At 36.1% G+C, this 22,828-nt stretch overlaps 1 protein-coding gene across 2 annotated transcripts in view; it reads left to right on the forward strand.

The window, feature by feature from the left end:
* Positions 1–22,828, forward strand: part of HTT (huntingtin) — an 87,374-nt gene that overhangs the window by 31,417 nt on the left and 33,129 nt on the right. For both annotated transcript variants that reach the window (XM_030006267.2, XM_030006347.2), the window contains 19 exons: positions 1,160–1,306; positions 2,360–2,480; positions 2,695–2,771; positions 5,025–5,176; positions 5,596–5,798; positions 6,654–6,780; positions 7,457–7,584; positions 8,286–8,396; positions 8,977–9,054; positions 9,702–9,925; positions 10,523–10,601; positions 10,736–10,897; positions 11,859–11,914; positions 12,678–12,826; positions 13,483–13,619; positions 15,695–15,811; positions 17,661–17,783; positions 18,325–18,563; positions 19,904–20,046. In XM_030006267.2, the coding sequence (XP_029862127.1) occupies positions 1,160–1,306; positions 2,360–2,480; positions 2,695–2,771; positions 5,025–5,176; positions 5,596–5,798; positions 6,654–6,780; positions 7,457–7,584; positions 8,286–8,396; positions 8,977–9,054; positions 9,702–9,925; positions 10,523–10,601; positions 10,736–10,897; positions 11,859–11,914; positions 12,678–12,826; positions 13,483–13,619; positions 15,695–15,811; positions 17,661–17,783; positions 18,325–18,563; positions 19,904–20,046 (2,573 nt within the window). The remainder of the gene's footprint in view (positions 1–1,159; positions 1,307–2,359; positions 2,481–2,694; positions 2,772–5,024; positions 5,177–5,595; positions 5,799–6,653; positions 6,781–7,456; positions 7,585–8,285; positions 8,397–8,976; positions 9,055–9,701; positions 9,926–10,522; positions 10,602–10,735; positions 10,898–11,858; positions 11,915–12,677; positions 12,827–13,482; positions 13,620–15,694; positions 15,812–17,660; positions 17,784–18,324; positions 18,564–19,903; positions 20,047–22,828) is intronic.

Raw genomic sequence — 22,828 nt, forward strand, 5'->3', positions numbered from 1 at the left:
ATTGTACTTTCCACGTGGTTAAAAGTAGTGTATCTTAAAACTTTCGTGCTCACTTATTATAGTAAAGTAGCTAATCTTGCTTAAAAAGCACCTGTTTGTAACTGTAGTAGGTCACAGCAATTGCTGTCCATATAAACACACCAAACAGTAATGATTAGCTGGTAGGTTTTTGTATTAGAATTCAAGGACTTAAGTTTTATGTTTAAAGAAGTTGGGAGCATCTAATACTTAATTCCTGGAATATTTTATTGTCAGAGGAGTCTCTTTCCTAGTTTTTTCAGACTATTAATTGCTGTCCATTCCTAATAACAAATAAAGGACAATGAAACCTTAATAATTCTGCCACTTGAAAGCATTTATATTGCAGAAACAGCTCAGCACAGAAATCTGTAACTGTTGCATCATAGTTAGTAGTAGTTGCTTTTGTTCAGGGACTTGATTTTTAAATGGAATTACTTTAACTGAGTGGTAACAAGTTGGAGTTTTTCCTGCATCTCCATGTTGACTTGGTGACAGCACACATGTTAAGGTTGGAAAAGACTTAACTGCCCAAGAAAGCTGCTACAAGCTTGCAGAAGCCCCTTGAAACATCCAGTATGGGCATTTATTGGAAGTACTGACAGTGAAATTACAAAAAAGGTGTACTGTAGCTTTTCACTGTTGTCTAGGTTGAAAATGTTGTTCTTCAAGAACACTGGATCTTATTGTATGTTTAAGTTTTGCTGCATAGAAATTGGATGGTGAAAAATTGTTCTTTTCAGGTAGAAATTAGTTTTCAGTTGACACAGATATCCATGGGGATAATATCTGGGGAGATAGGGGAATACAGAGAGAAATACTCTAGCGAAGTGGTCGTTGTAGCTTGTAAAGGTAGGTATTTCAAAAAAAAACCCCACAAACCTTTTTTAAACTACCTTATGTCTAGAGCAGTTCCTTTGTCCTGATTTGAGCTCCTTGGTTATAATGAAGAGCAGCTGTATAAAGATGAATTCAGCTTAACAGTATGAGTTTTAGTAACAGCTTTTATTTACGATTTGATATGTGTAATTAGTGTATGCAGCTTTCTGAATTGTATATCAAATGTATTTTAAATCTACTTTAAATTGTATATTAAATAATTTCTGAATAATACTTTTCTTTTCTGACAATTATCGTTCAGGCTTGTTCCAAAGCTATTTTATAACTGTGATCAAGGACAGGCTGATCCAGTTGTGGCAGTAGCAAGAGACCAAAGCAGTGTCTACCTGAAACTACTAATGCATGAAACACAGCCTCCATCTCACTTTGCGGTGAGCACTATCACCAGGTATGTTATGTGTCTTGTCTTGCTTTAAAAGGAATGTGGACCCAAATTTCAATTTGTAATGCCTGGAATCGTAGCTAAATCCTGCAAATCCATGTGCTCATGAATTCTTTTTCCAATCTGTAGGAGCATCTGTGGTAGTTTCAGGCTCCGCAGACTCGTGTTTAAAGAATAAACTGGTGTGTGAGTTACTAGTGATGTGCTCACACGTTGATCATAGTTTAATCACAGAACAATGACTCCCTATCTTCTCTTCGTCCTGAGGTCATCCTATTTGTCCATTAAACTGCACAAGTAGGTGCAGCTTTACAAGCTAATCCTATGTATACATTATTGGTTTTTCAGGTACATTGATCAGGTTTTATAACTCTTCGCATCCTGTTATAATGATCGTGGTTGCAGAAGTCTGTACTGCCTGTATAATTTAAAAATAAATTCTAATTTTGATAGTGTGATCTTGTTGCTGTACTTTTGCTGCCAGTTATGCTTTCCTAAACTCTTTTGTCTTACAGACAGTATGAGTTGTATATATTTATGGGGGCTCTTTGTTTTTATCAATTTGTCATACAAGTTTTTAATTATGTACCTTTTCCATACACGATCTTCGTGTCACTCAAGATTTATATACTGTAGCATGGAAACAATAGAACTTTGTGGACACTGTGTTATTTCAGATAACAAAATAGTTATGTTTCTACAGCAATAATCTTTTTACAGCAATAATCCAAAGCTTGTGAACATGCAAAAATGTTAGATGGATTTGAGCAAAAGCAAAGACTAATGTTAAATTGGTGGTGATTTCTAGAGCACTTAGGTATTCAGAGTTGGTCTACTGTTTGCTAACAAAGGGATTTGATTTATAAACTAAATTGCTGTTGCTAGTATAGAAGAAAAAATATTAAAATATAATAAGGTGGTATTTAGAGTGTTCTCAGATTTTGTATTTTATAAGCAGTCTCTATAAAATATGTAGCAGTAATTTAAGCCATAATAGTTTTTGATTGAGTTTTTTTTTTTTAAGTACATGTTTTAGTGGTATAAATATTCTTATTTCAGAATATATAGAGGTTACAACACACTGCAAAGTCCAACAGATGTCACTATGGAAAACAATCTGTCAAGGGTTATTGCAGCAATTTCCCATGCATTGACAATATCCACTACAAGAGCACTTACTGTGAGTTTTCTTAGTTGCTATAGTGGCTGACTTTTCTCTTTTTTGCTCGCTTGGTTTATTTTTAATTATTTCCTGGCTATATTTGTATCTACAGCTTTGGTACTGTGGCAATAGCAATAGTAATACATTTAATTCTCACTCTTAAGATACTTTGTTGTTGTTGCTAACTCTTCCAGTGATGAAACTGATTCAATTCTTGGTGTTAACTTTTCAGTTTGGCTGCTGTGAAGCTTTGTGTCTTCTCTCCACAACATTTCCAGTCTGCACCTGGAGTGTGGGATGGCACTGTGGGTATGTTCCCTCATCTGTTATTCAAGCTTCTGAAAGTCATGTTTGCAAAATGGAAGTATGCTTATTTAGGTATCGGAAGTCCTGGTTTAGAGGTATGCTGTTAAGCTTATCTTAGCAGTTATTTGAGAACTTTATACAGAAGAGTGTAACATCAGGTTGTCGTGATACTGTGTCAGCACATTGTCATCTCTGGAACCACAGCGTATATCACAGGGATTGGCTGCAACTGCTGTAATAGATGCTGACCATATGTATCTTTATCTAAATAAGTAATAGGAGAAAACTTTCCATGCTTTTGAAAGAATGTTTATCTTCAGGATATTGTCTTGTAGTATCTCTTTAACATCAGAACATCATCATTTTCACCTTGATCTCATGTTTATGTTGAGGAACAGTGAGTAAAGGAAGCTGGTTCATGATTGCTTTTATAACTATAAAAGTGTCAGATGTATTTAAATTGTTCTCATTTGGCACACTGAATGGGAACAGCAAATGAGATACTTACAATATTTAAGTGTTATTTACGTAATATATGACAGCCCCAAAGTACTTACATTCTGAAGAGTTTCTTCAGAATGTAACTGTACAGTTGGTAACTCTAAAGCTTTGATCTCTGATTATCAATGTGCTGTGCCATGTGAGCTGTAAAACTAGCTACTGAAGATGTACATGTGTGGAGCTGTTTGGTTTTTAAAGAAATTTTAAATAATTTGTGTTGATTTTCTTCATTATTGTCATTGTGTCTCTACTCTTATTTTACTCTTCTGGTATCCTGAAACTCTAGTGCAAAATTTTATCTTATTTTAAAACTGAACCAAAACCCCAACAATAAAAAAACAACCCTCCCCCAGCTGCTTTTCTTCTCAGCTTGCCCTTTCTTCCCTTGCTGGCCATAAGTGTGGCATGCTCTGTATATGAATTCTAAAAGATGTCTTCTGTTAAAACTGGACCTGTAGCTCAAATGAAGTAGGCTAGGATGTGAGCAGTACTTAACTGGAAAACAAAATCAATGCAGAATTGCAACAATCCGTCTTCTGTTCTACCTGGCTTAAAAAGTGCCATTTTTAAGATGCATCTAATGTTCATCAGTGATGCAATGACATAGCCTTTGCCCTTTCCTCTAATTCCTTCTTTACAAATTTTTGGTCCATGTTCATACTAATTTGGATTGTAATTTTATTTTTGTGGAATGATATGAACATTTATCATTCTGGGTAATAAGAATATAATAACATGGATAACATGAGAATTTTGCCAAAATTCTTTTCTGTCTTAAGTGTTGTTGTTTTTATGATTAAAAGCCTTTTGGAACTGCTGCATTCCAACTCTGTACAACTCTAACTGTATGTAAATGGAACAACACTTCCGTATGAAAATACTTCTTTCAAAAAAAAACAAAAAAAAAAAAAAGGAAGGCACTGTAATTACCTGTGTAGCTTTGTCAAAAGAATAGCTATATTTAGTGTAAATTTTATTTTCTGAAATTGCTCTAATTGTATTGGACCAGAATGACTACATTAGAAGATTTTTTTATTTATTTATTTAAAAAAATATCCTGAAAGAATCCCTTTATTTAGAGCTTCAATGAAGTCTTTTCCTGAAACAAATTTAGTAGTATTGTGCAGGTCTTACAGCTTTGAAATTATGTGTGTAATTCATGTAGTATTCTGACAAACATTTTCTGGTGATCTCTGCCTGTTCTTTTTGAAACTTGAGTTGTGTGGGAAAATCTGATTTTAAAATTGTTGTGAAGGAAAATATGGAATGCAGCAGCAAATTACAATCTTGGGTAGAGTCCACGCATAAATATAGGTGATCTGATGGATTCCAATTGTTTAATTAAATTCTTGTCACTTTAAAACAATATCGTGTTATATTGCAATACTACAGCTTATGTCTCCCATCCTTACCTTGCATATGCGTAAGACTTTTAACTGGAGATGTTTCAGGACCGTACTGGTTAACAACTAAATACAGAATTCTTCTGTTTATCAGTAGATGTCACTAGCAGCTTTCATATTTGCTTTTTTAAAAAAAAGTATTGGCTCTTCAAGACGACAAAGTGTTGTCAGGTCTCTGCTGCAAACTGGTTTTTTTAAGTCCTACTTGAGTGTTAAATGTGTATTTCAGTAGTACTGTTTGGTTTGTTTTTTTTTTAGATTAGCAGTCTACTTGACTGTTAGTTTTCTTAAGACTTTAAACTTACCAAAAGGGGGGAAAAAAATTCATGACATTCCAAAATTAAATTTCCAGTGTTTCCCAGCCAAGTCCTTCAGATGAAGCTCAGAAGGGCTGCACCATCGGAATGGCTGGCATGGTCCTGTCTCTCCTTTCATCAGCATGGTTCCCGCTGGACCTCTCTGCACATCAGGATGCTTTGATTTTGACTGGAAACTTGCTTGCAGGTAAGGCAGAATAAGAAAAGTAGGATTGTCCTGATATTTTTACCATTGGCATCACAAGGCCCGTATCTCACCCTATTCTCATCGCACGCAATAAAATACTTGCAAGACTGAGCAGAAGAAATGAAGAAGGAACTTCTTGCACCCAGGAGGTTTGAAAAGATACTGCCTCCAAGTTGCAACTTCTGTCTAGTTGCCAAAGGGAATGTGTAGTATGCTTAGTACAGGCTGGGTACAAATAAAAATTTTTGGCGGTTGTTTAAATCTATGCACCTGCTGCTGGTTTTGAAACTGTAGCTTCTCTTTCTATTTGACTTTCTGTTGATACAGAGATGATAACCATATATACCTCTAAAATTTTCTCATACTTAATTCCAAGTTTTTATCTTCTTTTCCTTTAAATAATGTGATTCCTATTGCAGCAAGTGCTCCCAAGTGCTTAAAGAATCCCTGGAGTGCTGAGGAAGATTCAAACCAAGGCACTGCAAAGCAGGAGGAACCCTGGCCAGCTCTGGCAGATCGAACTCTTGTTACTTTAGTAGAACAGCTCTTTTCTCATCTGCTGAAGGTCATTAATATTTGTGCACATGTAATGGATGATGTTGCTCCTGGCCCAGCAGTAAAGGCATGTATTAAAAATAAATCAATAAAATTGTGTGACTTAAATACTGTTGTGATACAGACCTCTGCATTTTGGAGTTGATATAGGCAACTACCTAACACCTTGATAATATGACTCCACTATGCGTAAGAAAGTAAGTAATGTGAAAAGAACATGCATATCGTTCTTCCATGTAACAGGTTCTTCTTCGGTTCTGCAGTATTTGTAATATTACCTTAAATTTTGAACCTTTTATTTCTGGTGACTTCGCTTGAAATGTTAATTTAGTAAGGAGTGTATATAGTAAGTGGAGTATTGGATTGTATACTCTGGCAAACATCTGTTGACTTTTAGGTAGGTTGGTTGGCTGTAATGCATTGAGCTCCTTTTGGGGCTAAAAATAACTCTTCTGTGTTTTGAATATCCTGCAAAATATTTTGACTTCTGAAACAGCTCATATGAGGTATTTTTGGGTTTGGGTTTTTGTTTTAGGTTGGGTTTTTTGAGGCATCTATATTTTGAGACTAATATAGTGACTGTAAGGCAATGTTATTAGGATTAGTAATTTCTTCATATTTTAAAAATACAAGAATATTTTTTTGACACTTCTTTGTCTTGAATCAAAAGAAGCTTTAGTCATTGAGTTCTAATTCCATATCATTAGCTTATGCTGAAGTTGAGAAGGAAAGTAGGGAATATATTAAACTACTTCCTTTTCACCCAGGAAATTCATGTCTTCAACCTGAGAGTTGAGACATCTTAATTTAACTGACAGTCAAATAAAGGGGGGTTTAAATGAAAGATGAATATGCTTGTATTTGTGTAGAAGAAGAAAAGCTACTTGTGCATACAAAATTAATGAAGTTGATTTAATTCTAGGCAGCGTTACCTTCTCTCACAAACCCACCTTCTCTTAGTCCAATTCGGAGGAAGGGGAAAGAGAGGGAATCTGTCGAACAGGCATCTGTGCCCATGAGCCCTAAAAAGGGTGGTGAAGCAAGTCCAGGTAGGCACACTTACTGGTATTAACCCTCCCACCTAAGTATGGTTACAGCATAGAGAGAAGAAATAAAACCGAGTAACTTGTTTTCTGAAGTTTTAGTTCAAAATGCTGGCAGACCTACCTTCAGAAGTTCTTTTCAGTATTGCATTGCAAGAAAGGCAGCAGTGGGTGGGGGCTTCTTTACTGTTTTTTATGAAAATTAACTGTACTCTTCAGAAGCAAGGTCCTTCTGAATCCTTTTCCTAGATGTTTTTCTGAATCTACTCAGCTGTTGACTAAAATTACTTCTTTATTTTTGCATGTATTTCACTTAAAAGAAGTTTAAAAGTTGCTTTGCAGCTTTTGGCAGGAGTAGCTCTTGGAAACAAGATTCTCAATCTTGAAAACTTTTTGTTCTTAGTAATGAATGAAAGAAATGGGTGTGAATTCTGTTTTGTAAATTGTACTTGTGCTTCAATAATAAGCCCTCTGGCTTAATTTCTCAACTCAGAGGGCTAGTTTCTTGGAATGCTGGTTCATTTTCTAGTTGTACAGCATGTGTGTTTGCAGTTTAAAATATGCATGCAGATCGAAAAATTCATGCTGTTTAATAATTCAGATATGGTATATTATGTTGAGTATACATGTCACGAGCACCCTAGAAAAAGTATGTTGTGCTAATCTATAATATACTTTTAAGCTACTAGGCAAACTGATACTACTGGGCCTGTTCCAACAAGTAAATCGTCTTCAGTAGGAAGCTTTTATCATCTTCCATCATATCTGAAGTTATACGATGTCTTGAAAGCAACCCATGCTAATTACAAGGTACTCCATGATATTGTTTGATTGAATTAGAATGTGGTTAGGCAATCGCTTTGTTTCTTTTGAGCATGGCTCTCCTTGTATCAAGACTCACTTGTTTGCCTGTGTAAACAGTTTATCCACGCAACCTCCCCCCCCCCCAAAACACAACCACCACTAATAAAAACAAAAACCAGCCAAACAAAAACCCCTTATAGGCATTGTCACCCTGTTGCTTGTTTCTCTGGTGTCACTAATGCTGGTACTGAATGACATTTCGCTGGCTTGGCAATGCTGAATGGATCCCAATGTCTGTTTTCTCTGCAGTTTATTCAAGGATAGGTAAGCTTTTTCCTCATTAGTTCAGGTAATAGAAGATGCATTCCCTAGAGGCTTGGTGATCTGATTTGTACACTTCAGGGCATATATTCTTATGACACCTACTGTGTTTCTGAGAAATACATTATCCATTACTTGTCAACATCCTAGGCCTTCCCAGATGGTGTAACTTCTTCAAGCTAGAAGATCCTTCTTTTTCTTAGTCAAAATGAAGTCCTGCCTTTACAGAAATTCATAAGGGAGTCTAAGCTGTCAGTGGTGTTGATTGAACTATGCTGAAATTTTAGGCAAAAGATTATTTTGTGTCAATACCCCCATCTTTCTGTAATTTTTATCTCCTTGTCAAGTAATTGTTAAGAAAAAGTGTGTTTACTTTTTGGGACTAGGTTACTTTGGATCTCCAGAACAGTAATGAAAAGTTTGGATGTTTCTTACGGTCTGCCTTAGATGTTCTGTCTCAAATCTTGGAACTTGCTACTCTTCAAGACATTGGAAAGGTATAAGATCTGTGGTTTGGTTTTTTTTTTTTTTTGTAGTTAAGTTGTCCAGTATCTGTGGTCCTTACTGGGAAAAAGCACATATCATTGATTTTAAAATTGGTACTGTTGAGAGAGTAGTCCTAGAAGCGTTGTGCTGCCACAAAGTTGGGTAAAGTGCTAAAGCAGATATTCCCTGTTAAATTGCTGCTGTTGAAAACTGGAGTAATTTTTTTACTGTTTAAATTTCATGTGGAGATTTTTCTTTCCAGCAAAACGGTTTGCCTTTAGTCATTCTTACTATATTAATATGTTTAAATTTATTCATGTTAAATATACAAAATGACAGAAGGCATACTGCTCTCCTTCCTCTCTTGTGTCTTGGTATTTTTCCTCCTTAACTGTTGTGTTAGGCATTGTGGTATTTTAAGACTAGGAAGCAGATCTTGCATTTTTATTTCTTTACATACTTGCACGATTTCCCTTAAAGTAGTATAGTTTTACTTAGTAAAAAAAAAGTGCTGTTGTCCAGTTTTCATAGTAATGCTTTATACAATGAAGAAAAATGCAATTAGGTGCAGTTGTTTTTCTGCTTTTCTAGTGTGTAGAAGAAATTTTGGGATACCTAAAATCATGTTTCAACAGAGAACCAACAATGGCAACAGTTTGTGTACAGCAGGTAAGGAGGTAATTTTTGTGTGTTACTGGAAGGTTAATCCTGATGTCCTGTGGTTATCAATTGGATGCTAAGACTGGCCATTCTTTTAAGGGAAGCGGTGTGAGGAAACTGTAGCCCAGGTGGAGCAAACAGCATGTTTTCATTAATTTTCATGACTTGCTCTGAAACTCAATACCATCTGAGTAATATAGTTTCTTCCTGAACTGCTTCCAACTCAAAGAACTATTTTAGCTAATGCTCAGAAAACATTTGTTTCCTACCTTCCCAAATATGTTCTGTAGCAAGTTAACTACATCAAAAACCTGGAAAGCAAAGAACTGCCTTACTGGTGGATTTCTTGCAAGCTTCCAGTTAAACATTTGGGTTCAAGTCATCTAAGCTTAATTTTGGTGGGAGGTGAGCTTTAGTAGACTATATTGAATTGTCACATGGAAATAGCTTCAGTTGCAAAAACAATCATATCTTTTGGGGTGAGGTGTGGATTGTTTCTTTTTTCTAGCTTTTTTCTGTCATTTTTGTATTTGACTACATGATCCACAGTTTGCACTTTGATCTTTCCTCTTAAGTTCTTTGGGAGGATGAGTAATCAAGTTTTTTTTTTTTCCTGAAATATTAACTTTTTTTTTCCTTCCAATTTTCTTCTCTAGTTATTGAAAACATTGTTTGGGACAAATCTGGCTTCTCAGTACGATGGCTTGTCTTCAAACCCCAACAAAGCTCAAGGCAAAGCTCAACGCTTAGGTTCTTCCAATTTGAGACCTGGTCTCTATCATTATTGCTTCATGGCACCATATACACATTTTACACAGGCCCTTGCTGATGCTAGTCTAAGGAACATGGTTCAGGCTGAGCAGGAACACGATGCTTCAGGGTAACTTTCTTCCCTTACAATCTAATGCTAACTTGAACTAGACTCTCTTTTTATTGTTTTTCATAAATGCAAGTATCACAGGGGAGCTAAGTAACTTGAAATTACAGTACTGTGTATTATTTATTTCTTGTAGACTTAAGCAGCGTAATTTGTCTTGGTAGTGAGATCCTGAATGCAACACTGTATTGATTATCACTAATGTGTTTTCCAAATCAAAGCTAAATCATTAAAATGGATATCACTTAATTTGTTTTTTAAAAGCATTATAGTTTTAAATGCTTGTATTCAAAACTATTTCATTATTTTGCTAATTATAGCAAATAGTCACTAGTCTTAAAGGAAAGGCAGAAGGATGACTAAGCAAAGACTAGAAATTCTTTCTCTACTAGATGTTTGTTGGCCACAAATCTGTGATCTGATCAAAGTGTACTGTAGGTTGTCTCTGTTGCTTTTTTGTTTTGCTAAGATTCTTGAAGCAGTCAAGTAGATAAAGAAAAGTTGGCATTGGTAAAACTATATGCATCTAAGGAGCATGTGTTTGTCCCTTCATTTTTTTTTTTTAATGTGTATGGCTTTTTTTTGGTTTTTTTGTGACAGATGGTTTGATGTGTTGCAAAAAGTTTCTACACAGCTGAAAACTAGCATTACCAGTGCAGCAAAACATCGTGCTGATAAGGTACTTTTATCTATGTACTCCTGAAAGAGCTGTACCTTAGATTTAAAGCTTTTTTATTCCTTTTAAAAAGTAATTTGGTTTTGAATCAGAGACCCGTTCAGATGTTAGATTACTTTAAAATCTCTCTATTACAGAATGCTATTCACAATCACATTCGTTTATTTGAACCCCTTGTCATAAAAGCATTGAAACAATATACTACAACTACATCGGTACAGCTGCAGAGACAAGTTCTAGACTTGCTTGCTCAACTGGTTCAGCTACGAGTTAACTACTGTCTTCTGGATTCGGATCAGGTTGGTACTTCACGATTTTTGCAAATTTGTAATACAGGGATCTCACCAGCAGGCTTAATATTTACAGCAAAAATATTTGCAACAATCCATTCACTTTACTATAGGTGAAAACAAAGACTTAAAGGAGGGCGAGACTCAGTTTCCCCCCCCCAACCACAGAGAGCTTCAGATTTCTGATTTTCTATCGCATATAAATTACTTCCTAAGCTCTGCAACAACTATTAAAGAACTGTTTCTCAGATTGCCTTTAGGAATAAGATGATGCGGATGATATAATCAGTGTTGTTAAATAAAACTTAATTTAAAAATAGAAATACTTTCTTTCTATATTGAGAGTATGGACTTACGTATGACTGATAGCATCGTGGTTGACAACGATTATTTGATTTTAATAGTGGGGGTAAGCTAGTGGCAAATACAGTAGTCTGTGTGGTTGTCCATATAAGCAGTAAATTTGTAACATAAAATAAAATTTAAGTATTTTATTTACAAGTGTTTCACTTCCAACAGTATTTTCAGGTTTATAAACTAGTATGAGTTGCAAGACATAACTTTCCTGTAAGTTCGTACACAGATAAATCTTTTCAATGCATGAATACTTTGGATTTTATCTTGGTTTAGAGCTAAATTTTTGGCTCATTCTTAACTTCTTGACTGTAATGCCTCAAACAGTGTGTGTTACATGAGTGAGAGAGAAAGTTATACTTAAAAATATAGAGACTATAGGTAAAATGTTGCATAAAATCATGCAAAACATAAGCTCTAACATCAACAAGATTCTCAAGATCATCTTAACTGTAAGGGAACACTTCATAACATATTAAAATGAACTATAGCTGATTTTCAGTGCCTGTCTTTCCTTTCTCTCCTTTCAAAACACACACTTTTATAACTCTGTCAAAATTATTTCGAATGGGAATTAATATGTCTATATCTGTTGTACACTTATTCTCTCTTTTAGGTGTTTATTGGATTTGTGCTAAAGCAGTTTGAATACATTGAAGTAGGACAGTTCAGGTATGAAATTAGCGAAGATCCTTTGAACAGTGCAGGTTTACAGCTGTCTTATTCTGAAGCACATAGTGATTAGTTTTGCTGGTTATTTCTGCCTTACAAGAAAGGGAGAGTTACCTTCTGGGCAATGTGCTTGTTGATTCTCTGGCTCCAGTGGTAGCCCTTTCAGATGATCTAGGTTTCATGTGGCTGAAGAAGTCGGGAAGTGGCATGGAAAAAAAAATAATTCTTAAGCTATGTTGATTTGTTTCTCCATTTGGTATTGTAAAACCATTCCTTTGGGATCTCCCCTACAAAGCTATGCTTTCAGGAATCAGCACTTCATTGGTAGGATTCAGTTGCTGAAGGGAGAGCTACTTCTTCCTATTGTGGATTCAGTGTGAATCCGTATGTATTCTGATCACTTGGTACATTTTGTATAGTACCTAATAGATCATAAGGAACGCAGGGGAATTTTTATTGTCAGCTGTTTCTCTTTTTTTCTCACACTTGAGTTTGTACAAAGAGATAAGCGGGATTTTTACTCCAATATGTGTCATCTGCATTAGATAGTATGTTATAATATTAGTAACTGTGTAATGGTTAAAGGTTGAAAGAAATCCCTTGGAAGAAAACCCATAGTAAAGAACAGGGCACAAAAATTATAGAAATACTGTATGAAAGCAGAACAATACATTCTTAAAAAAAAAATCTTACTGTAAAAAGATTCATTTTTATTGAACAGTTGTGCAATTCAAACTTGACACTTTTAACTTTTTGTTTTCAGGGAGTCTGAAGCAATTATTCCTAATATCTTTTTTTTCCTGGTGTTGCTGTCTTATGAGCGGTATCATTCCAAACAGATAATTGGAATTCCTAAGATCATTCATCTGTGTGATGGTATCATGGCCAGTGGGAGGAAAGCTGTTACACATGGTAATTAAAATAAAAAAAAAGAAGGCACCAACACTAATATTAGTAATAGTTCAGCGATAAAAACAGTATTGAATGCTAAGCTATAGAAAGCTGTAATCATACGGATTGTTCCAGAAGACACTAGCTTTTAAATTTTTAATACATGAAATAAGTCTCACTTAATTCCTTCAGGAAGGTTACTGTACCCTACTAACACTGCTACCCCATATTTTGCATCGTACATAATAGCAACAAAGCTTTTATTTGAAACTTTATTAGCTAATAAGTTCACAACATAGCAGTACTTTAAAGGCTTTCATTTTAATTTTTAGTCCCCTTCCCTTTCTCTCCACTTTCAGCCTTTAAGTAGAAGCATCTCATACTTTCCAGTGATTCTGCTGAGAAATACTTTATAAAAGTATCTGTTTTAGCTCTATGAGCAGGGGCAAATGTGTCCATAATATAAATTTTCTCCTAGAATTAAAAAGATAGACATTATTATGCATTTTAAGTTTGGGGTTTGTTTTTGTTTGGGTTTTGGTTTTTTTTAGGGATGGGTAAAACATTTAATAAACTAAAGCATGGTTTACTTTTAGTAGCTGAACTGTTAGAACAAGAAAATGATGTTCAAGAGTGACTTGTCTCATGCTAAAACAAATAAACAAATCTCATTTTAGCAATACCAGCTCTGCAACCCATTGTTCATGATCTCTTTGTGTTAAGAGGAACAAATAAAGCTGATGCTGGAAAAGAGTTGGAAACACAAAAGGAGGTGGTAGTGTCAATGCTGCTGAGACTTATTCAGTACCATCAGGTAAGAGAGGAGGACAAAGCATTCCTGTTTGCAGCCTATAGAAGGGTAACATTGCTCTGACTGCTAAAAATGCTTCAGGCAATATTCAAGTTTTATATAGAAAATCATTAATAGCTGGACTCTGTGTGTGATCTTTCCTTAGAGAGTACGCAAAGATTTTTGGGGGTAGGGGAAAGGTTCTGCACTACAAATCAGTTTTTCAAGTCAAACAACATATCTGTGGGATTTTGTAGTCAAGCCTAGGTAACAAAGCACTGAAAAGCTCCAGATAGGATCACAATCTTGGTTGTGTTGCACATTGAATAAACAGAAGGTTAGTAGAAGAGTTGTAATAAATTAGGATTCAAGAAACTGAAAAGAATGAGGGTAAAAGTAGAAGAAAGGACAAGATTAGAAGTAGGAAACATGCTGCATAGAGATGATTTAAGTGTTTCTGTACAATAGCAATATCTTCAAAAATATTTTAAAATATGAATTACTTGAATGAGGTAATGAAACTGGTAGTTAGACAGTTGTTAGCACTTACTACTTTGCCCCAGACGTCATGGGTCTGGAAAACATGTTTCTACCTTGTAGGAGCGTAAGAATGACTTTCTTCAATACACTTTGTTTAAAAAAAAAAAAAAAACATAAAGTAATTTTAAGAGAAGTGACATAATTGACATGGGACCTTTATTGCTTATTCAGCTGCTTAACAAACTTAATGTGCTTTTCCTTTCATTGTGTTAAAGTGCAGTTCTAGTGTATGCTAATGTAAGCAATGTATTTTGTGAGCATAGTTGGAAAAAAGTCAGTACGTCTTGTCAAAATAATTTGTTAGAACTGCATGTTCAGATTGGGGTAATTTTGTGTATCCACATTTTCTTTTGAATTTGTGCTTTTATAATCATAAAATGACTAATATAACTATATGAAATGACAGTCTGTAGACACATGATGTGAAATAGTGAATAACTTTGTTACGTAAGGTACTGCAATTGCTAGCAGATCCCCTTCTGACACACTTAACCTATTAAAGACCACCCATGCACTGCTCTTCCCACACCATCCCATTTGTCGTTCTTATTCTGTCCTGTTCTCCTGGTGCAATACGTATAAATTAACCCCTGGGCAGTTCTGTTGTTCCCTGGCTGTGGCTGCAATGTTCCACAGTGGTGTCCCTGTACCTTGAGAGGCTCCAAGATCTGCAACCTTTAACTTTTTTCTGTTACTATTATAGCTACCATCCATGGAGCTCCAGAGTTTGAGTCATTCAGCCCAGAATTGCTCCTATCTCCTCTCTTGTGAGAAAGGCTTTTGGGGAAAGAAGTCGTCTAGTGATCATGTTTTCTTTTTTCTTTTTTTAATTGGCTGCATTTCTGACTTTGAACTACTTGGAGCACTTGTAAAAGAAATTCATCTAACTGGTTTTCTTCTGTCCCGCTTCCCAGTCCATATGTTAACATTCCTGCTTGCTGTGTCTTTGGCCTGTCTGTCCTTGAAAGTGTGGTCTCCATAACCCTCAAACCGATAACACGTTCAGCTACTAGAAGTGATCCTTGCTGGTGCTGGTGGTGTGTTCCATTATATACTCTCCTATAAACTTTTATATACAAGTGGCGTATCTCAGGTGAATGAGCTCCATAAAAATGTCTGTTTTGTTTCTTTGACCAAATCTAAACTTTATTTGAGCTAGAGTAAAGAAAGAGTATACATGTGGGAAATTACTCTTTTCTTTCCTCCCCTGTGTTGAGTATGCAATGTGGCATTTAGATTTACTATCCTTTTTCCAGCTGTTTGAGTAGTCTTTTGACAAATGCCACTTAAAAAGGACGAAGAAAGCATTTTTTTTTTCTAGTTTACGAAAGTAACTGGAAAATTCATTAAAAATAAAAAGAAAGTCATAACTAAGAACAAGCTTTTAACCTGGAAATGGGGTTTTAAAAATGTGTGATTTCTCATGTGGATTTTCTTTTTTTTTTTTTTCTTCTTTTTGGCAGTGGATGAAACAGTAAATATTTTTCCCACTATGGTATTACTTAAATGATTCCTGTTAGTGTGGGTGTTTACTTGCATTCTTTTGGACTTTTCCTCAGGTGCTAGAAATGTTCATCTTGGTATTGCAACAGTGTCATAAAGAAAATGAAGACAAATGGAAAAGATTGTCTCGGCAAATAGCTGACATTATTCTCCCAATGCTTGCAAAACAACAGGTTATTATGTGATCTTTTTTTAATCTATAAACGTTTAAAATAATTGTTAAAATGTATGTATCAATAATGGCTTTAGGTATTTGATTATTTTATTTTTTTTTATACATGAAGACAGATTTTCTTGAAAGTGTGGTTGCCATATCTAAAAAAACAATTACTGCAAGGTAAACTAAGTCTTTGAAGTGATGAAGGTCATATCTAAATGCATGAAGTATGTGCAGTATCTTCGAGGCTGTTTCCAGAGGAAGCTCATTCTACTTCTCTTATGTACATGATTATATCAGAGCACTTATTAAATGGTGTAAAGATTCTCCCATGTTTATAGAATGTCAGAATTATTTTTTTGTATCTGCAGTGGGTCTACTTGCATTTTTTTCTTAGGAGAATGAAGACATAGTCTGAAACTGCATTAATAAATCACAGAATCATGGAATAGTTGAGGTTGAAACGGACCTCTAGATATTGTCTTCCCCTCAAAGCAGGGTGTACTGGAGCAGGTTGCTTAGGACCATGTCCAGTCAAGTTTTGACAGTCTCTAAGGATGGAGCCTCCATAACCTCTCTGGGCAACCTCTTCCAGTGTCTGAACATCCTCACAGGCAGAAAACAAATAAATAAAACCTGTATATAAATGGAATTTCCTGAATTTCAACTTGTGCCTATTGCCTTTCATCCTGGTACTAGATACCATTGAAGAGATTCTGGCTCTTCTTCTGTAGTTCTGTTGTCTCTTCCAACCGCTTCCCCTGGTCAGATACTTGTACACATTGATAAAGATCCCCATGAGCCTTCTCCAGGTGGGACAATCTCAGCTGCCCCTTGTATGACAGATGCTCCAAGCCTGTAACCATCTGTGTGGCTTTCTGCTGGACTCCCTGCAGTGTGAGCATGTCTCTTTTACTGGACTGCACACTGGAGATGGAGAGTAGGCCCTTTGTATCTGGGAAGAAAAGATGACTCCTTTCAGGAGAAAGTTGGGGGGTTTTTGTTTTGGTTTTTTTTCAGTGCTGCTCCCTAAGAAACAGAGGACTTGGCTTTGATACAGCTTTCCTGGAACTAGAAACACTTACTTCAAGGATAATAAGTAAAACTAGTGAATTTGTGCCCTTAATGTTCTTTACTCCATGATGGCAGATCCCCACTCCCATGAGGAGATCTCATGGTTGGGGAGAGTTGGCAGTTATTGTGGATCAGACAACAGTTTTTGAGCAAAGCTAAAATGCTGGCAAATTGTCTTTGTTTTGTATGAATCTGTGCACGTGCTCAACTATCAAATTATTTAGGCAAGATAGTCATCCAGATTTCAAGTCTAGTCCTTTCCTTTTTGCAGTTGATTGTTTTATAATTTATCTAAAAAACTGATCAAGTAAGTTGTCCTACCTCTGTTGCAGCAGTGTAGTACCATTGTACCTCCTCACTTTTCTGATGATTAGGATTTTTTTTTTCTCCTATTTACCAGCTTAAGTTTATTCACGACCAGCTTTGTTCTCTATAAATATGCCTGGTAGGATGTGCAGGGAAGAGAAAAGTTTTTAAATTTTATGACAAGTCAGTCTTTTGGTCTCATTCTGAATATGGCATATTTTTCCTAATAAAATATGTGGTATGTATATTGAATTTCATTTGATAGGTTTTTGTCTGTGTTCTCAAAACTCCTGTGTAGGAAGGCCTGCAATGAAGCTTTAATTTACCTTTCATAGCTTTTGGTTGCTCTAAATTTTGTACTGTAAAGGACAGCTTTATTATACACAGGTTGTCACAGAAATGTTTAAAACATGAAATGGTAATTTTTGCATTGCAGTTACCTGTAGTGGATAGTTACAAATTAGTTTTGTGTTTTTCTCTTACAGATGCATATAGACTCTCATGATGCTTTGGGAGTATTGAACACTTTGTTTGAAATTTTGGCTCCTTCATCCCTTCGCCCTGTGGACATGCTTTTAAGGAGTATGTTTGTTACTCCTAAAACAATGGTAAGCACTTCTTTCCAGAGAAGAGAGAATCTGGTGTCTTTCATGCAAAACAAAAGAGCATGTGTTTCTTTTTCTTAATTTGCAATGTGGTGATGAAGTACCTGCAGAAGATTTTAGGAGGGAGTTGGTTAGAACTAATATTATTTACCAACTGGGAGCACTTTATATAGGGATGTTCTGCTTATGGATTACTTGCCTTCATTTTGTATTTTGAGGATCAGGAATGTAGAGAAACATACTGTTACAGTAAATTCTAGAATGCAGTTTAATAGGCAAATCACACTTTTGTTATGCAAGTATTAGTACCGTTTTTATAGTTGAGACGTTGTTTAACTTCAAAGGTATTCGACACAGCATAGGAATGTATTCCAAAAAACTAACATTTTCATTAACTGTTGTGTAAAAACCAGGCTCTTTAGAGAATGGAGCAAGCAGGAAATAAATTTTATGTTCACATCTTCCAAAATGCTATTCTTGTGGTAACTGTCAAGCTTATATTCACTCTGTTTAACAATCATCTGCATTTTTGTGTTTGTTTTAGGCATCAGTGAGCACTGTCCAGCTCTGGATTTCTGGAATTTTAGCTATCCTTAGAGTTCTGATTTCACAGTCAACAGAAGACATTGTTCTATCCCGTATACAAGAGCTTTCTTTCTCACCGTATTTGATTTCATGTCAAGCAATTAGCAGACTGAGACGTGGAGAAAATAACTTATCTGCACCAGAGGATCGCAGTGAGGTTAAACAGGCTAAATATCTTCCTGAAGAGACATTTTCTAGGTATGTTGTCTCTTGAGTAACTTGGGAGAAAGATTTAAGGTTTCTGAGAAATCACACGTATATTGTGCAATATATACACATGTATAGAACTGTTGTCTGATAGGAATAAAGTCTGTTAAGTACTTGATATGGGAGGAGTGTGTGCGGAGAAAGGAATAATGAGATGAACAGTAGAGGGAGGAGATGAGCAGTTTGTATTAGGGACTTTGGACGGTTTTGATACCTACCAAGTGACGGACCTAATGGAGCTGTTAAAATGGGTGAATCCTAGACTTACTATAATCAGGTCCAAAAACTTAATTGGTTAACCCTTTCCTTCTTCCCTGTGTGGGGACTGAAAGATGAGTCATCCTGTTAGTAGAAGGCCAGGTTCTGTACTAGAATCTTGGCAGCAGATGGATTCAAATCTATTAAGTTAGTCCTGCTCTTTATTTCTTATTTTTAAAGAGCTGGCATTATCCAGTTAGCTTCCCATGCTGATGTCCTCAGAGAGTGACAAACTTCAGGCAAAAGAAGTGTGGAGAGATGGCAGTGGTATTATGTTGACATAATGTTTGTCATTAAGGCATTATGTTTTAATGTGGTGGGAAGCATTTGAAATAGCTATTTGTTTAAGGAAATAAGAACTTCTTAATAAACTGTGGAACTTGAGATAGAAATAAAGTGCTGTTTCTTATCGTTCAGCTCACTGTGAGGGTGATGGGTAAAGGGAAAAGGGGCTTCTGGAGTCCCTTAATGTGACCTTATGTCCAACACGAGTGACTTGAGGAACGATTACGGCCAGGAGCAAGGATGGCTTTCCTCAAGTGCTCTTTTTTGGTGTTTCTTTTGATTTATTTCCCTCCCCTTCCTGCCACCTGGCTGGAGGTTTGATATGAAACCTCTGTGATAGAGTGTGGATAGATGAGGCTGTAAGCAGCTGAATGACTGTGACTTGCTGACTTTACCCCTCCTCAGCTGAGCTGCAATAACTGTCATGGTGTAGTTTTAGCTCATTGCAAATCACTATAAAGACACCATAGCATTGTGAATGTTTGCTGTGTAAGTGAGGTAGGCAGGTGTATGGATGCTGTCATGACTTTAGCTGATAAGTAGATAACCCAAATCCAATATGTAATTATTGAAGCGCTTGTGATCATCTCTCCATAACTATAGCATCATATTTGTTTTAGGTCAGCCTGTTCTGTAGCATTTAATTTAGCATCCTATTTAGAATGAATGGACAAGGACTTCATATTTTATTTTTCAAACTTCCTGAGTTTTGTGGGCAAACCTCATCTTATTCTGAAAGATGTTGCACTGATAGTTTTTCCTGTTGATTGTATATGTGGTTTTTCAAGGTTCTTATTACAACTGGTTGGCATTCTACTGGAAGATATCGTTACCAAACAACTGAAAGTGGACATGAATGAGCAGCAACATACTTTCTACTGCCAGGAGCTGGGCACGCTGCTTATGTGCTTAATACATATCTTCAAATCAGGTAATACTTTAAACACTGCCTGCGGTGGCAGGGTTTTTTATTTTCAATTCTGAGACAATTGTTGAATGTGTTTAACTACTGAGAAGGAATATGTAGGTGCTGAAGACATTCTATCCTATTCAGTATAAAGAACCTCCCAAACTTTGTGCTCGTGCATGCAGGGCACGTTTTTCACTTTTTTCTATGTGGAACAAAATATCACTAGTGACTCTTTATCTCTCCTTTTAACTGTCTAAAATCTTCCAGTCCAAAAATGCAAAGCATTCCAAATTAGTGGTTGTATTTCTCTTGGTTTTTTCTCAATTTGGAGGTTGGTAGGTATGTCCAGGCTTAAAATACCAAGTTACAGACCACTGGTTCAGACTCATGACAGGGTAGGTTCCTGTTCTTTGTCAGAATTAGTAAAAACATATTAAAAAAAAAAAAAAAAAAAAAAACCAACACAAAAAAAAAAAAAAAAAACCCAAAAAACCAACCAAACAAAAAACCCAAAAACCAAAACCAGAAAAACAGAAAACGTAGTACTGTTCCAGCTAGCTGGTCTTGAGCTCCTTTCTTCAGGTTTGGGAATTCTGCCTTGGGTGTCTTCTGCTAGATATCCAATCTGGGGCCCTTTGGTGTAATTCCTTAGCCTAATTATGTAACTTATTTTCCGAATAGTGGCACTATCTTCCCTTTATTTTATTCTTTTATTCTTTCTTTGCTGTGACTGTCGGTTTTGCCTTCTAATTTTCAATCTGCAGCTGAAATCCAACCTTGGATTACAGTAGTTGGCTGCAATTTAAAAGGTGTTGACACAAGTCCCTGGTTCTTCATAGACTTCCGTACAGACACAGGACAAGGAACTCTGCGTTCCATGGCCTCATCTGTAAAATGGGAGTTAAAATACACTATTTAGCAGATGTGACTAACCAAAAAAGTGCATGCAGAATACTGTTGTTAGACATTTAACATGATTCTGTGCTCCATTGTACCCCAACAACCTCTAATCTTTTTTTCTTTTTAAGTTCTTCCTACAGAGTTCAGTTATGAAGTCCTTTCTTGAGGGAAAAATACTTAGTTCTGTTCCTGTCATTGCTACCAGCTGCTTCTTGCAAACATACGTATTGTAGGTGTAGATATAAATAAATAAATAGAGTGCTGATGGAAGTGTTCTGGGTCTTCAACCGGTTCTCTAGCAAAGCTCAAAGCTTCTGCATTGCCTTGATTTAACTTCCAGTAGCTTTACTCCTCCTAGTCTTCAGTGACAGTAACAGATAGAAAAGCGAATGGGAAGCCAGTTGAATTATGTTGTGAGAGTTTGTGCAGCCACGGTGGATGATGTTTTGTCTTTTGACTTGTCAGAAGAGAGCTTTGGTTTAAGAAATGAAGTCCTGCAAACCTAGGTTCTTGCCGCAAAGACCCCGGGATTGTGCGTGAAGAGGCACAAAATATGGTGATAGTTACCAGAGCCTTCCTTGATCTTTGTTTTAAGCCTGCTCTAAGATGTATTAAGTGATAGTTCTCTTTTCCCGTGTGTCTGTTACAATAATAACTGTTTATGCTATTAATTTCTGTTATGGAGAAACATTTGAAACAAATACTATAACAAATAACTTATGCCAAGGTGATTTGGAGTAAGTGATAAAATGGTGTCAAGCCAAGACCAATGAAATCAGAAAATCAAGCTGGTAATTGAAATCTGGGAAGTGGGTTCTTCCACAGTGGGAGCTGGGGATAATGGAAAGGGAAGGCTCAGGCTAGTTCTGCTGCAGCAACTGGCTTCTAAGCTGTACTGTGAGTCTTGCCAAGAACTATGTAGAAATGTTCATACGAAATTAAAATACTAATGCAGAGCACTGGGGTATGTGTATTGCATGATCTCTAGAAATGAATTTAATGTAAGACTACAGATCAATTCTAAGTACTAGTAGTAATGTGGTTACCTTATACTGTGTAACAGAGTAGAAGTTGTTCAGACATCTGGGCTGTATTTTCATGTTGTAGCATTTTCTTTCAGGTTTAGGCTTAGGGTTAACTAATTGCTTGGTTTTGTAATACTTTGTTCAGTTAAAACCTCTATAATTTTTCTTCTTTTTAAGTTATAGTCTCCTAACTACAGGTGCAGCTTATAGCGACTTGTGTTTGGGAACATAGACCAAGGTCTTCTGTCATTTTTAACCACTATTCTATTTGGATGTTTTGTCTTCTCACCCATTATAGTGTTTTCAAAATGTGAGCATTGCTGACTCCTATGTATTCAACGATAGGAAGCTGCCAGATTAGAAGTGAACATTTTCAGTGTGCTACTTTGAAGTTAGTAGAAATAAAAGGCATAGATAAAGTGGAAAGATTAGCATGCAGTGGCTTTCATGACTGTAGAAAGTCACTAGATGGTGCAATTACTGCAAATGCAGGAAGCTGGAATGGTAATAGCACTGGTTTGCTGGTAAGTGGAACCCAAGTTTTGAGACTCAGTTATTTTTCCCATTCTTTGCTATTTACATTGTGTATTTATCAGTCCTGGGGGCAGCTTAAACTGGTCCACGTGGCTGTGGAATTTACAGCTTCATTCTTCTGTATATCTGGTGAGGCAAGCAAGCAACATTACAGATCTCCTTCATTAATTATTCTGATCAGCTTTTGGTTTATAACTGGTTCTGAAGAAACTCTTTTTTCCCTGATCTTATCTCCTCATAGAAACTCAAAGTCCTGTACCTTTAGACAGCTTTAAGTTTGTTCATTTTCCTTGTTTTCCCACCCTTTGTTCTGGCATGTGAATACAGAATCAGAAGTCAGAAAG

The sequence above is a fragment of the Aquila chrysaetos genome, chromosome 1 (genome assembly GCF_900496995.4).
Source record: "Aquila chrysaetos chrysaetos chromosome 1, bAquChr1.4, whole genome shotgun sequence".
NCBI classification, from domain to species: Eukaryota; Metazoa; Chordata; class Aves; order Accipitriformes; family Accipitridae; genus Aquila; species Aquila chrysaetos.